Raw genomic sequence first — 16,313 nt, 5'->3', positions numbered from 1 at the left:
CTGGGAAGGTTTGGATCCAACCTCTGAAATTCTGAGGAGCCACTGCCAGTCACTGTAGACTGGGGGCAAAAAAATTAGGGCCAATCATGCCCTCCTAGCATCACATTCTGGGCTAACAACAGTGATATCATCATCGTCGTCATCATCGTCATCATCTCTCAGCTTTTGCTGTTCATTCTGAAAGGTTAAAATGCCTACCCTAAAGTTTGGTTGCTACCAACAGCAGCTTTAATCTTAAAGTGTTCTGGAAGTTTTGGTTCCCACTTTTTGTCAGGCACACCATTAGACACCCCCTCTCTCCAACTTTTCTGAAACTGAGTTGGACACTCGGGCTGAAAAGGTTTCTCCACCCAGGCTGTAGACTGTATTAGGCTAGATGGACCAAAGGACTCAGTCTTTTTTTTTTTTTAATTATTTTATTGGTAGAATGAAATTGATACATGTTATTATAATAAACTGATAAAATATTGATTAAATTCACCTTACAATAATATATAAAAAAGACTTTTACATTATATTCCCCATACATATAATATATCCCTTTATATTCCATTCTTTACTACTTTATCTAACTTTAATTCATATTTCTTTTCATCATATATTTTTCATAATTCCCCCCTTCCCCCAAGTGCTCCCCATCACCCGAGCCTGTCTTCTTATTACTCTATCTCCAGAATTGTAACTCTTCCTCTGGTGGTAAAACACCTCCTTCTTTTCCTAAAACTTTTTGTACAAATGTTTTCCATATTGCTTCAAAATAATTTCTCTTGATTATTCCTCTTCTAAACTTAATTTCACTAGTTAACTTATCATTAATTGCTATTTGCCAAATCTCTCTATACCAATCTTGTATTTGTAAATCTCCCTGGTCTTTCCACTTTTTTGCTATCATTAATCTCGCTGCTGTTAATAAATTTGTAATTAGATCCTTTATAACTTGGGTGCAGTTAATTTTATCATATAAAGATAATAACGCTATCTTTGGACTAAATTCTAAATCAATTTTTGTTATTTCTTTTATCTCCTCAAATACAATTTGCCAAAATTTCCTTACGGTTCTGCAACCCCACCACATATGCATATAAGTGCCTATCTCTTGACACCCTCTCCAACATAACCTTGAATAATTCTTATTTATATGACTTAACCTTACAGGCGTTAAATACCATTTCCAAATTATTTTGTAATAGTTCTCTTTTATTCGTATAGAATAAAATTTTAAATGGCGTTGATTCCAACTTTTCCCCCATTCATGGTCATTTATTTTTTGTACTAAATCATCCTCCCATGTTGTTTTTAAATAATCTTCTTTCTCATTATATTTTAATAATAATTTATATATTTCACTTGTGACCCCTTTCAAAGTTTCATTCGCCTCTATACTTTCTCTTTGCCTAATCAACTGTTCAAATTTTGTGTATTCTCTAATCTCTCCTATATTTTTCTCATACTTCTTTGTCCATTGTTCCAACTGAATACAATTATACCAAGTTAATTTTGATCCTTGCAATTTCTCCTTTATTTTCCCTTTCTCCCTCATAGTCTTCATCCATTCTTTTATCCTATATATTTCTTGACCTTTTACTAGTTTCTCTACTTCTTCCTTTAAATTTACTGGAAATTTTTTTAGCATTATAACTGGTGTTAAAGGTGAAATAGCTGGCATTAGTTTTTCTTTATTTTTTTTTCCAAATTTCTAATATATTCTTTAAAAAGGGGTTTTCTATTTCCTTCATTTCTTTCATAGTAAGTTCTTTAAAAATTATATTTTCCAATTTTTCCTCTATTCCTGTTGTTTCCATCTCTAACCAATCTAATTCCCCTTTCTCTATGATTCCATCTATAATATATCTTATTTGGTTTGCATTATAGTACAATTTTAAATTTGGGAGACCCAAACCTCCTTCTTTTTGGGGTTTATACCAATATCTTTTATTAATCCTTGCTTTTTTATTCCCATTACAATAGTTATTCACTAATACTTGCCAATTTTTAATTTCAACCTCTGATATTTGTATTGGCAACATCCTAAACAAAAAAATTAATCTTAGGCAGAATTTTCATTTTTATTAATGCGATTCTACCGAACCATGATAATTTTATATTTTTATATTCTTCTAATTTCCTTTTAATTTCTATTCTTAATTTTTTATAGTTCTGATCCTCTAATTTGTGTAGATTTTTTGTAATTTTTATTCCTAGATATTTAATTGTATCTTTTACCTTTATATCTATCTTTCCATCCTTTACAAATTCCTGTTCTTCCGTTTTTGGATAATTGAACAACATTAGCTCTGATTTATTCCAATTGACTCCTAGTCCTGTCATTTGTCCAAACTCCTTTAAATGGTTTTTCACATTATTCATTTTTTCCAAGGGGTCTCTAATTATTAATAGAGTATCATCTGCAAATAAACTTATCTTATTCAATTTTCTCATCCCAATTCCTTCCAGATTTTTATCCTCCCTAATAATATTTGCTAATATTTCAATAATTATTGCAAATAAAACCGGGGAAAGAGGGCATCCTTGCCTTGTTCCTCTAGAAATTGAAATTTGTTCTGTTATTCCATCATTTATTGTTACTACTGCTGTATTATTTAAATATAACTGATCTAACAATCCTCTAAACTTTTCTCCCATACCTAATTTCTTTAACGTTATTTTTAATGCTGGCCATTCCACACAATCAAAAGCTTTATAAATATCTAATGCCATTATTCCTGCTTTCTGCTTGCTTTTCTCTATTATATTTATTTTATTCAGTACTCTTCCTATTAAATTTGACATTTGTCTTCCTTGCACAAATCCACATTGATCATTTTGAATATATTTATATATAAACTTATTCATTCTTTTTGCCATTATGGCTGTTAATATTTTAGCATCCTGATTGATAAGGGATATAGGTCTGTATGAGCCTGGATCTGACAAATCTTTATCCGGTTTTGGAATCAATATTATCATTGAGTGGTCCCATGATGGTGGGATCCTTTCTCCATTTAAAATTTTATTGTATAACTCTTCTAATTTAGGTATTAAAACCTTTTTAAAAGTTTTATAATATTCTGGTCCTAATCCATCCATTCCTGGTGATTTCCCTCCTTTTAATTTATCTATCACTTCTTCAATTTCTTTTTTCGAAACTGGTTGTTCCATTATTTCTTTATCCTCTTCTTCTATCTTTGTTCTCCAATTTTTCTCTATATATTCCTCAATTTTGTCAATTGAACTATCCCCTGCTGTATATAAATCTTTGTAGTATTCTTCAAATATCTTTATCTTTTCTTTCATCAGCATACATTTTTTCCCTGTTTTGTCCTTTATAACCCCTATCAGATTTTTCTCTTTCTTTTTTTGTGTTAATCTTGCTAACATTTTTGGATTTTTGTTACTATATTCAAAAAACTCCCTCCGTAAATATATCAAATTTTTCTGGATCTGATCTATTTCTATCTTCTCTAATTCCTTTCTTTTCGCTTGCAGTTTTATATATATATTTTTACTTCTATTCTTTATATAATCCTTATTTAATTTTTCAATTTCCGTTTCCAATTTGATTTTTCTCTCTTCCTTTTGTCTCCTTACCTTGCATGTTTCCCTAATACAAATCCCTCTTGCCACTGCTTTCATAGTATCCCATAATAAAGCTTGAGAAATCTCTTTGTTATTAATATCCCATATAACCTGCCATTCTTCCTCTATTTTATTCACTATTTCTTTATTATTAAGTATGCTAGTGTCTAACCTCCATCTTTTTGCTTCTCTATAATCTTTTTTAATTATGAAATCCATGTTTACTATTCCATGATCTGTAACTTTTATTCCTTCTATTTCACTATTTAATACCCTTGACATCATATTTTTGGATACAAAAATGAAATCTATTCTAGAATAATTTTTATGAACCGCTGAATAGTAAGTATAGTTCTTTTCATCTCCTTTAATCAATCTCCATACATCTTTCAATTCTTTCCTATTCATTATTTTGTTCAAAGGTGTAATCTTATTAAGTCTGTCCCTTATTGTTGGGTCTGATTTATCTTTAACCTTATCCATGACCATATTGAAATCTCCTGCCATAATTGTGTAATCTCCCTGCATATCCTCCATTTCCTTAAATACTTTTTCATAAAATTCCATTTGATTTTCATTTGGAGCATACACATTTACCAACAAGTATTTTTCTCCCCCCATCGTTCCTTGCACCAATACAAATCTTCCTTTTTCATCTGACTTAACTTTTATTATATCAAACCCACATTTCTTAGATATTAAGGTTGCTACTCCTCTTCCTTTAGAAGTACCATATGCTTTTTCATATGTGGCAACCCAGTTCATCTTCAATTCCAACGATCCTGATTTCGCTTGGTGCGTTTCCTGAATAAAAAAAATATCCGCTTTCTGTTTTTTCATTGATGATTCAATCCTTTTCCTTTTAATTACAGACCCCAGTCCTTTCACGTTTAATGTTGCTATCCTTATTTTGTTATCCATGTTGCTATTCTACATCTTCTATCTAGGCTCTTCAGTGCACTACCCCTACAAACATTTCCCCCCTCCCTCCCTCCCTCCCTCCCTCCCTTCCCCATTTAACCCACCTATCCCTTCTTCCCCTCCTCCATCCCCAAGGTCTTAGACCTCGCCCATGGCTTCTATTAGCCCTCCAGGAGGGGGGGGGGGGAGAAAGAAGCCATCTCTCCGATGTGTGCAAAGGACTCAGTCTAAGGCAGCATTCTATATTCTCCCTTACTGAGCCCCCTTTCTGTCCATAGGGCCAAATGGGAATGCTGCTGTTCCAAGACAGATTAAAATCAATTGTTTTTCCTAGCCAATGTAGGTTTTACATTCTCCCAGTAGAACATTAAAGGTTAGAGCTTAAGTAACCATTAAATATCCTGTAGATTTCAGATCATCTGATCAGGAAGCTAAGAAGAGTTGGACCTGGTTAGTACTTGGAAAGGACACCTTCAGGAAATACTAGGTGTTGTATACTATGTGTCAGTGGAAGGCAGTTTCAGACCACTTCTGCTTAGTGTTTGCATAAGAAAACCCTTTGAGATTCATAGGGTCTCCATAAGTTAACAGACAACTTGGCGCCACATACTTAAAGTGCTTAAATGAGAGGAAGGCGCTCGTGTTTCTTATTTTAAACTTAGAACTTGTGATTCAGCGAAAGTAGGAGGTGAATTATGTTATCACCCAAATTTGAGGCTATTAAAGTTGGTTCACAGTTACATGTACGTTGCTTGATTGCTTGAAATGTGATGATTCACAGCCGAGCGTGTGAACTGCTTGTTGAAATGTGTTTTCATAATGTGACGGAAAGCATTGTGGCTCTAAGATTTGACCTGATTGTAATGTTTATGTCTTAACTTTTCTCCAAAGACCTCAGTGTGATATGCAGGGCTACTCCCACTCCTTCCAACAACCCTGTAAGGTAGGTTAGTCTGAGAAGGAGTGAACAGCACCAAATCACCCAATGGGTTTCATAGATTCAGTGGAGATTGGACTCTGAGTTTTTCTGGTGCTGAGACATTTCCCTAGTCCTGGGACAAGGCAAAATTTGCATGCTGATGTGACCATGACTCTGTCCACACTATCAAAGCATCATGCCCACTCATATTTATTCTTCCTGTTCATTATTAAACAAATTCAAAGAGATCTCACATCAATTCAACCAAGATCTGATTTCATGCTATATCTTCTAATGTTTTATCCCTCTTGCTTAAAAATGTACTTCTGTTGGATTTTTAAATTTACTTTAGTTCTATTGTTGTTGTGTGCATTCAAGTAGTTATAGTGCTATGATTCCACTTTAATGGCTAAGGCAACATTCTATAGAATCCTGGGATTTGTAGTTCTGTTGTTGACCCTATAATGGGATTTTCTTGGCAAGATTTGTTCAGAGGGGCTTTGTTTGCCTTTTCCTTTTCCTGAGGCTGAGAGAGTGGGACTTGCCCAATGTAGTCCAGTGCTCAAACCACTGCACTATGCTGGCTTGTGGTTTAGAAGAAGACATTTATGGCTTAAATCCCTGATCAGCCATGGAAACATAGTGTGTGTCCTTGGGCAAGTCATCCTCTCTCAGCCTCAGAGCAAGGTAATGGAAAGCCCTCAGCAAATCTTGCCAAGAAAACTCTATGATAGGGTAGGTATAAATCAGAGTTGACTTGAAGGGATTTAATAACAGATTTAGAATTTTCAGCTGGAAAATTCTGATGCCTCAATATATTATATATCCCAGAATTCCATAGGATTTAGCCATGCCATTTCAAGTGGAATCACAGCACCACAGTCAGCCCTCCACATTTGCATCTTTGACTTTTGTGGATTTGACTGTCTGCAGATATGATTAATATGTTCTCTCTAGGGATCTCTAGGTCTCCCAGAGCGACTCTGCCAAAAGTGGACCAAAGAGTTGAACTGGAGTTCCCAGAGATTATTAGAGAAAACACTTCTGTAGGCATTTGTAGGTATTCCAGTGTGATTCTGTGGTCAGTGTCTGGCAGAGATTGACCAGAGAGATGCACTGGGAAATCTAGAGATTCTTAAAGAGGTGTTTTCACAGGTAAAAAAAATAGTGGCTTTTTGTTTGTGGTTTTTCCACTTTCATGGGGGCTCTCTATGCCTCTAACACTAGAAAGTGTGGAGGACCCACTGTAGTAACCCTATAGTGTGAAAGGACCTAAAGTAGTCACAGTCGACTCCAGGCTTATTTGTGATCATCTTTTTGTACTGATGTGTATCCTGGAGCAATCCAGACATCCTAAGAGAATCAGATACTCACAACATCTTGTGCGCTTAGGGGGTGTACAGACTGGCCATTAAGGCTGGCCTGGGGACAGAGTTGGGCATGGCATCCGCATGACTCATGCCCTGACTCCATCCCAGGCCAGCATGATGCTGCGTGCTTCACCACATGGCATGCAGCATCATGACACTCCTCTGGCTCTGTGTCTACATGATGCAGTGCTAAAGGGGTATGGAAAAGCTGTGTGCTGGTGGCTATGACACCCTTTCTGGGGCACAAAAAGGAGCCGCTTTTTGTGGCTCCTTTTTGCACCACAGAAAGGCAAGCTTGGGTCTGCAGCATGTAGTTGCCGCGGCCCTGATCTGGTGCTAAAAAGGATCGTCTGTTGACCCCCTTAATCCCAAAGGACCCTGATTAATTTTATTAATACTTCAACAGATAAAATTAGTTCACAACAGATTATGCAGCATTACCAAAGAGGGCAAGGGGATGTAATATGCCTTGCTCCGCAAACAATATGTTTGTATTCAGGAGCAGACTGTACTTCTTTTCTGGAGCAGCCTGTGCTGCTTTCTGGCATTCACTATTAAGACAGAAATGAGCAATGGTTTCTTTTCTTGGCAGCGTAGCAGACCAGAGAGAGACATGGTGTAAAATACCAGCAAGCACTTGTTTTAGCAACATCCCACTCAAGTGCACCCTCCCTGCCTCTCCCCCCGCCCTCCCCGGTGCCTTATTAACATTCCACTTTGTCAGCTCCAGCAAAACTCGGGGAGATATTCTCAAGACCTTTTCGGGGAAGTTAGCTGGAGATAATAGACTAAGCTCATACTCGTGAATCCCTGTTGGGATTACCTCAGGGGTGACTTTGTCCCCCTGGCTGCTGCTAACATACTGTGACAGAAGAGTGAAGGGAGAGTGCTAATGTGCTAAATAGAGCCTGATTTATTGAAGGGATCTTTGCTTTATTAGTGGCAAAACTGTCACCCTCTTCCATGCTGAAAAGCAAGTGCTTTAGTCCATTAGCATGAATGAAGGGAAATTTAGCTGGTGAACCAGTGAGAGCAAAATGTTCCCTGCATGCAAATACAGGAACTGGAATTCATTACTCATTTTGTGTGTGTGGTAAAATTTGACACACTGTAATAAAATTCAAAATTATGAGAATAAATCTGTGGTTTAACAAGTTCTTGCCTTCTGTACCTCCTAAGTCACAAGTAGGACAGTGCCAGACTGGGGTCACAAACAAAGGAAGCCAGGGCATTGTTCTTAAAACACAATAAGAACACAATCCCTAAACTTTCCACAATTGGTAGCAGCATGCAACAGAATAAATTTCCTCCATTTTCGTACTTTACTTAACTAATAAAATTTGGATATTCACAAAACCCTGGAATTTTTATATGGGACTGAACAGTGAGAGGGAAGGAGCAAAGAAGAATGATTGCTGTTGTTGTTATGTGTCCTCGTGTTTGATTTACAGTGATCCTATCATACTGGGTTCTTGGCAAGATTTATTCAGAGGGGGTTTGTCATTTTTGTCTTCTAAGGCTGAGAGGGTGTGACTTGTCCAAGGTCACTCAGTAGGTTTCCACGGCTGAGCAAGGATTTAAACCCTGCTTTCCCAGTGCCCTAGTCCACATATGCTAAAACATAGTTGCCATAATCTGAACAACCTCAAGAATTTTTGACCTTTCATATATCCTCCTCTCCATTCTTGACTTTTGATCTTTGTTCACGGAGAACCATATTTTCCCAATCCACTTGAACAGGCGCATACATGTTTTGTGCTTGCCTCTAAACCAGAATAAACCCTGATTCATAATCTGGTCTGGCAAACAAGCATAGACTATAGCTTGCTTATTCTGAGGGAGAGGCAAACTATAGTTTGCTAAGCAGGGGAAAAGATCGGGAATAACACACAAAAGGATGAGGAAAGAGGAGGTCTCAGCATGTGAACCTGACACTCTTTAAGGCTAGTTGATAAAAAGTGAAACTAGTTCATTAAAACAGGCAAAGGTATATTTACATCTGGGCTTCAGATGAACTAGTTTCACTTTTTATGAACTAGCCTCAAGGAGTGTCAGGTTCACATGCTGAGACCTCCTCTTTCCTCATCCTTTTGTGTGCTATTCCGGATCTTTTGCCAAGAAAACCCTGTGATAGATTTGTCTTATGGTTGCTATAAATTGGGAACCACTTGAAGACGACAACAACAACAATAACAGTTCCACAGTCAGATCTGTGCTGTTGATGTGCCTGTAGTATAGCAAATATCTAAAACATGGATACAAAAAAAGGGAGAGATCAGTTTGTTAAAAGACTACAGTCTCTATTCTCATCTTTCTGCATGAATATTACTTCTGAGCATAAAAAATATGCACAACTCTTCAGAACTCTTATGTATGATGTAGGCATACATTTATTATTTCTTTACATGTGTTTCCACAATTGGTGCAAAGTTTTACTTGGTACATAATAAAAACTAGTTTTGAGTCTAAAAAATTCCCATTGTAAACACAACTGATGGAATATTGGATTTGTGTTTGTATTTTTCACTTTGCATATACTTTTTGTGAAATAAATTCTTGGTCCTTCTTTATCATTATTACTACAATACTAATTTCTTCACACACTCAGGAATTGGAAATGTAATTTCTTTTAATTTTTTAAATTGGGAAATGTACAAATTTTTACAGTAAAATAAGCCTTTCATTTGTGAAGAGAAGTACAGTAATGCAAAACCTGTTGCAACAGTTTGCACTGAAAGTTTCTAGTCACAAATTAAGTAAATGTTCCAATAATTTGTGAAAAGTACCTTATATTTTAGGTAGACTTGTAAATTGGAAAATCTTGGATCAAAACTTTTGAATCTGAGATAAGAAATAATTAGCCAAAATTTTTAATCATTTTCAAAGCTAAATTGTGATTTTTGGGAGCTTGGCTAAATACAGATGTTTTATTTTGTTTCTAAAAATCTATGGCGGCCCTTTGTCGTTTCAGTTTCTGAACCCCATATGTTTATGTAAATGGATGGAGGTGCCATTTTGTTTGATCACAAGTATCATAAAATAAATGTCAGTATTATATTGACTTAAATTATGTGTGTTACAACTTTGGCTTCATATTCTTCAGCTATCCTTGGCAGGGACAGTCTGAAGTAATCCTCTGTTGTCCCACTTTTTCAGTTGCTGTTAAAATGTCCCCATCCAGTTTCTCTCTCTTCCTCCTACGTTTCCCCTTTTTCCTAAACTTTAATTACTTTACACTGAGCTCAACATGCAAAAGTAGTTTGCTTTTAATTAATTCATAGGCCAGGGAGTAGGCTCAGGCAAAAGCAAACTGATGCAGCTTCCACAAGCTTGTGTATTATTCCTTTTGCCAACTTGATCATACTGTCATGTTGCATGGTCTCATACATCTCAGTTTTCATCTCTGAAATGTTGGAAGCTATGTGGTTTCATTTTCTGACTGGATTTGCTTAATAGTAATGACTACTACTTAACTACTGCTTTCTTCCTCCCTGTCCAGGTTTCTGGTATGTGTGAGAAGAGCTTTCTTAGGCCCGTTACAAACGGGCACCCTAGTACGCGACAAGCACGTACTAGGGTTAGAAAGGGGCGTCCTTTCCGGACGCCTCCAACCCTAATACACGCTCTGCGTGTAGAAAATGGCAGCACCCAATACAAACGGGGGCTGCCATCTTGACGTAGCGGACGCGCTGCGCCCACACGTTGCGCAGCGCATATGATGCTGTGAGTGTGCCATTGGCGCCTCGTGGCGTCATAGCCGCAACGGAAAGAGAAGCGCCATTTTGGCGCTTCTTTTTAGCTGCGCCAAGAAGCCTCGTGGTTTGGCCGCTGGGGCTTCTTGGCGCAGCTAATGACGGCACAGGCAGAGCGCTGCTTTTCGGCGCTCTGTAACACGCCTACATTATATTTCATTGGCTAAGTTATAGCGGGATGTGAATATCTAATTTGGCTTAGATCATACTATATCTTTAAATTCTGAGACCTTTATTTTAGTTGATTGGTATAGTTTTAGGGGGGGGTTGGGGGAGTCTTGTTATTTTCTGTCTCAGAGGGGAGAGAATAGCTCAGTTTTATTGAGAGAAGTGTCCTTAATAAAAGCGTCAAGAACTGGACCAATATGTCTGTAGCATTTATTTGACCAAGGTCCTCTTGCTTCTTGTGATGCTTACCAGCTTTTAATTTGTCCTCTGAACTAGCCAGGAAGTAAGGGAGTGATGAGAACATATGAATGGGAAAGGGAGCAAAGGAGTGAGATGCACAAGCCAAGGCACAACACTTATTGTAAGGTTTGGTTATGATGCTTGAACAGTAAATGTCTTTGACAGTCCCTTTTGTGTGTTGTTCAAAACACTTGGGGCCCTTACACACCACAGAGTTACAGTTCCAATTAAACTACCATGGCACCATCTTATGGATTCCTGTGATTATAGTTTAAGGGGGCGTATTTAGAACCAGAATGAAGGTTGCTGTCAAGAAATCAAAAGAATATAAGGTTTGGGAAGGTCAGCAATGAAAGAACTACCCCAAATCCTAAAGTATAAAGATATAAATCTATGCACTAAAATAAGGATAGTCCAAGCCATTGTACAGTATTTCTCATTACCGTATACGGATGAGAAAGCTGAATAGTAAAGAAAGCAGACAAAAAGAAAATAAACTCATTTGAAATTTGATGCTGGAGAAGAGTACTGAGGATACTGTAGACAGCCAGAAAGTCACAAATGGGTACTGGAGCTGACCAGACCTGATGACCAAACTGAGACTGTCCTCCTTTGGCCACAGAATGGAAAGACATGTCTCACTGTAAAAGACAGTAATGTTAAGAAAGGTGAAGGGTAACAGAAAGAGAGGAAGACTGCATATTAGATGGATAGTTCAGTCAAGGAGACCACGGCCCTGAGCTTGCATGATCTGAGCAGAGTAACTGAGGACAGGGGGGCTTGGAGGTATTTCACTCATAAAGTCGCCATGAGTCGAGGTCGATTTGAAGAGAGTTAACAACAACAATAACATTTAGAAGACAGAGAGTTCTAGTGGCTCACAAGTGCTATATTTGTGCAGTCTGAAAGGGCTCCTTGAAAAAATAATGTGAGATCTAGCTTTTCAAAACCACTTGGCTTTTAAGCGAGGACCGCATTTTCTTTGGCAGGGTTTGATTCTGTTTTGGGGTCAAGGTTTCAGTTTGAATTCAGATTTAATTCACTGCAAAGAAGTTTAGGGTTTTTGTTGTTGTTGTTCAGATTCATTTTGATTATCAGTCTGAGAGACAGCAACCAGTGTATCTCTTTGTTCCAGGATGGTCGAGTTTTAAGAACAGAGGTCTGATCTCTACCCTGCAGCGAGTTGTTGTTGTATGCCTTCAAGTTTCCAACTAGGGCAAACATGTCATGGGATTTTCTTGGCAAGATTTGGTCAGAGCCTTCCTGAGGCTGAGAGAATATGACTTGCCGAAGGCCACCTGGTGGGTTTCCATGGTTGAGTGGAGATTTGCATCTTGGTCCCCAGAGCCATAGGCCAGTACTCAAACCTCTACAAGATGCTGGCTCTATCATGCAGGGCGACACCTGTCTAAAGACATCTGGCAGGATAGCCCAATAAAGGAGAATTTGGATATTCAGTACATTCTGAAACTTTCAGGCAGAACTCAGCTGGACAACTTGTGGGAATTGTCATTCTTGAAATATTTTCTCACACATTAGGATAGCAGGATAGTTTGATTAATCTATTAATATGTGGAACTCTTCAGTGCAGCATGTTTTTGCCCTAGTTTTCTGTATACTGTATTGCCAAGTATAGCTTCCGGTCCCCCAAAAGCCTCACAAGTATTTACCAGGTTCAATGCAGTAATATTTCCATCAGCCTTTCAAACAGCAATCCTAGAAGAATTTGTTGTGGATTGCACCGTATTTATCCTGCGGTGAGATGCAACTGATCTTATAAAAATTGCATTTGGGTTTTGTTTGGTGCTCTTAATTGCTTGTTTGGACTTAAATCGGCATTTGGATTTCACTCTGGTTTTAGTAGTCCAGAGCTCTAAAACTAAATTTCCCTTTAAACCGCTGAACTGCTTTGTGGAGGATGTGTAGTGGGTTGGTTGGTGTTATTCCAAAAACAACAGCTCTGACAAATGAAATCCTTCAGATCTACCATGTTTGTTCTGCAATCAACATTGTTTTCAGACACTTGATTTACTGTTTACCAGTTTCCCCTTTTGGAGCAAGAAGCTTGAAAGGAGTGGCATTTCTGGATGAATTCTAGATACTGTTGAATGGTATTAATTGCTTGGATATGTTTCAACCTAACATTCAAACTTTGCTTTGGTACTGAAATTGCCTTGTATGCTGTCCCAGGAGAAAGGTAGGGTAATAGTACTACTAATAATAAATAGTTAGATTACTTCAACTGGCAAAAAGATTTAATAAGCAATTGTATTATTCCTCCTGGACCATTCAGTGGCTTTTGAGACCACTGATCATAGTATTACAGAAGGTGATATTAGGAGTCTCTCTTAGCCCCATAGAACCCCACAAAGATCTGTTTGCTGGTCAACACCAACATGAAACCAGTGGGGAGATAGCCTGGAAATCTGGAGTGAAATATAATGAATATCCAGATGATACCCCCTACGTTTATTTTTCATGTCATGTAGGAGATACCAGTGGACCTGCTTAACAAGTCCTTTGAGTAAAAAAAATGGCTTCATCCAGATTAAAATGGAGGCAGGTAATACTATAGTATGAGGTGCCAAGCCTGTTCAGAAAGGGTTTGCTCAACCTGTTCTGGGCAAGGGTGACCTGCTCAAAGAACAGGTTGGTAAACTGGGAATACAATTAGATATCATTAGCTAATCAAAAATGCAGAAAATAAATCATGCAGGCTTTCAAAGCTTCACTGGTTTTTTCATGAGGCAAAAATATTAAATATCACACAGGAGAAGAAAAGTCTCAGATGTTACTCTGTTGTTTGTTTAGATCAGTGATTCTCAAAGTGAGCAGTACACCCCCCCAGGGAGTGTGTGGAAAGGTCCAGGGGTGGTGAAGGGGAGAGGGGACAGCAGGGGGCAGTGAGAGAAAAAGGGGTGGGGGTGGGGTCTTCAGTTAAAGTATTGTGTACAAGAAAGACAAGGGGCACCAACAGCCTTTAATGCCATGTTGGGGATGAAGGTTGCATGAAAAGTCTTTTCAGGGTCCCATAAAACCACCATGAAGCCTCTCTTCGTGTGGGGATGTGTCCCACTCTTCACTTGCCCAGATGAGCTCACTCTCTTGGCCATTTCTTTCACCAGTAGTGGCAGGAAACTCTTGCAAGACTTGGGTGCAGAGCATCATTTCTGTGTATTGGAGTGGCACTCCTTTGGGACACACTGACTGTTTCTTTTTCTCCATCTTTTTTATCCCTATGTTTGCAATGCCCTCCAGGTCACAGGGTGCATTGAGAACATGCAGCTGGAGAAATCCCTTGAGATTCTGCTGCAGCTGCTTGTCTCAATGCATCCTGTGACCAGGAGAGTGCTGCGCACATCATTTCCCAGTACCCTGATCCATAGTGCCTTGGAAACCTTTCAGTTGGGGTGCTAGCTGACTGGAAAGGTAGTTTTTAGGGGTCATGTTCTGTCATTCCCATCATAAATGTGTATCCCAAAAGTTATGAGATCATAAGTCTGGCTGGACGACTGAAAAGATGTCAGCAAGTATATTTATGTGAATACTAAAGTAAGAATGGTCCATGTCATCATATTCTGACTTTCTATGCATGATTGTGAAAGGTGGACAGCGAATAAAGCTGATAGGGAGAAAAATCACTAATTTGAAATGTGGTTCTGCAGATTTGTCTAAAAAGACAAATCAATGGATCCTAGAGCAAAACAACTTGAACTGTCTCTAGAAGCCAAGATGACTAAACTGATGCTGTCACACTTTGGCCATATCGTGAGAAGACAGGACTCACTAGAAAAGACAATAATGCTTGATAAGGTGGAAGGAAGTAGGAAAAGAGGAAGGCCACATTTCAGATGGATAGACTCAATCAAAAAAGCTACAGACCTGAGTCTGTAAGACCTGAGCAGGGCTATTGATGATAGGGTGGCTTGGTGGTCTCTCATTCATAAGGTTGTCGTAAGTCAAAGTTGATTTAACAGTGGTCAACAACAATAAAAATCTATTCCTCCATCTATCCATGCTTTGTTCCTTTTCTGCTGAGGATTCATCTGAGATCAGAAGAACAAGGAAGCTTAAGATGAATGGACAACAACATGATCATTTTAACTAATCTCTTCTGGAAGTCAGTGTCCCCATGAGTCCTGGGTCGACTACACCCTTGGCATTCTGTGAACCAACCCACTGCGTTTTTGTCCTGTCACATCCTCAGTTCAGCTGCATTTGTTGCAGAGGTTTATTTAGCATTTAATTTTAATGTGGTTTCATTTAAGGTTTGGGCATGATGCAGATGTCAGTTGTATTAAAGGCATTATAGAGATGGTGAGAAAACAAGGACACAGAGGAATGAACCTGAAAAAGAAAGCAGCTCCGTAAAGGGCTACTTTCTGAAGGGACCTCCGCCTTAATCTGTGACCACTGTCAGTTTCTGTCACTCCTAGATGAAAAGACAAGTCCATGGGAGGATGAGAACATATTACTGGACCAGAATGTAAATGCAGGAGGCATAGAAAAGAATAACTAACACACACTGGTATTTTCTTTAACCATGTGCTCAGGCAATCTGATTTCCTTCCATAGCTTCCTAAAATGACACAGAATGAAACCTCCATTACCAAGAGATCTGTTTTTAGTTGCTGAGGTTTTGGTGACAAATCTGTTTGCTGGGTTGCAAAAAACTGTTAAGTTAAAAGTAGTGTCTTAAAAATAGTATGAATGATTGTGACATTTTAAAGATAAGAATTCAAGTAGGATTCCAGATGATTTTGATAGTTATGTACCTGTGATAGATTTTTAAAGTCTGTCATCTTAAGCATATTTAAAAGGCGGAAGGCTCCACTGAACTCCATGGAATTTACCCTGCACCACAAATTATGCAGTCGAGTCTCCCACATTTGGGGAAATCGCAAGGGTCAGCACATCCTGCACCATTTGCTTTTTGATACTATATTTCAATTGTAAATTAATTATTTAATGTAATTTTAATTGTATTCTATTGTCTTTCCATTTTTTGTGATCCATACAGAGGATATGCTATTAGACAGCCTACACGACTATAGTTAAGAAATATAATAAATAGCATGTGGTTTGAGTGCCTGACATATTTTCTTGGAAATGGGATATTTTTGTCTGACACTGTCTGTTTTGTTCCTCCCACCTTCCTTCTTAAAATGTGATGTTAAATTTATCTTTTGTAGGTCTGTGTGGTGGCCTTACTGGGTCTAGTGATGCTTTGTATTTCTTACCAACCAGATGAGAAAACCTGCATCCAGTTTGTTATCAAGGTACAGTCTTTTCTTCTTTTCTTTTCCTCCCTCCCTTATTAAGTTGAAATGTGTCTGAAGCTGGACGACTGATCTTTAGAGATCAGAT

At 38.2% G+C, this 16,313-nt stretch overlaps 1 protein-coding gene across 1 annotated transcript in view; it reads left to right on the top strand.

Moving 5' to 3' along the window:
• SSPN (sarcospan) overlaps nucleotides 1-16,313 on the top strand; it is a 34,259-nt gene that overhangs the window by 4,664 nt on the left and 13,282 nt on the right. Inside the window, exon 2 of the mRNA XM_089524662.1 lies at nucleotides 16,139-16,225. Coding sequence (XP_089380788.1) covers nucleotides 16,139-16,225 — 87 coding nt within the window. The remainder of the gene's footprint in view (nucleotides 1-16,138; nucleotides 16,226-16,313) is intronic.

Source organism: Sceloporus occidentalis, unplaced genomic scaffold, assembly GCF_023333645.1.
Source record: "Sceloporus occidentalis isolate IW3139 unplaced genomic scaffold, rSceOcc1.0.p SCAF_5, whole genome shotgun sequence".
NCBI lineage: Eukaryota > Metazoa > Chordata > Lepidosauria > Squamata > Phrynosomatidae > Sceloporus > Sceloporus occidentalis.
The sequence above is the reverse complement of the archived record's forward strand: the minus strand, read 5'-3'. Positions and strand labels throughout refer to the sequence as shown.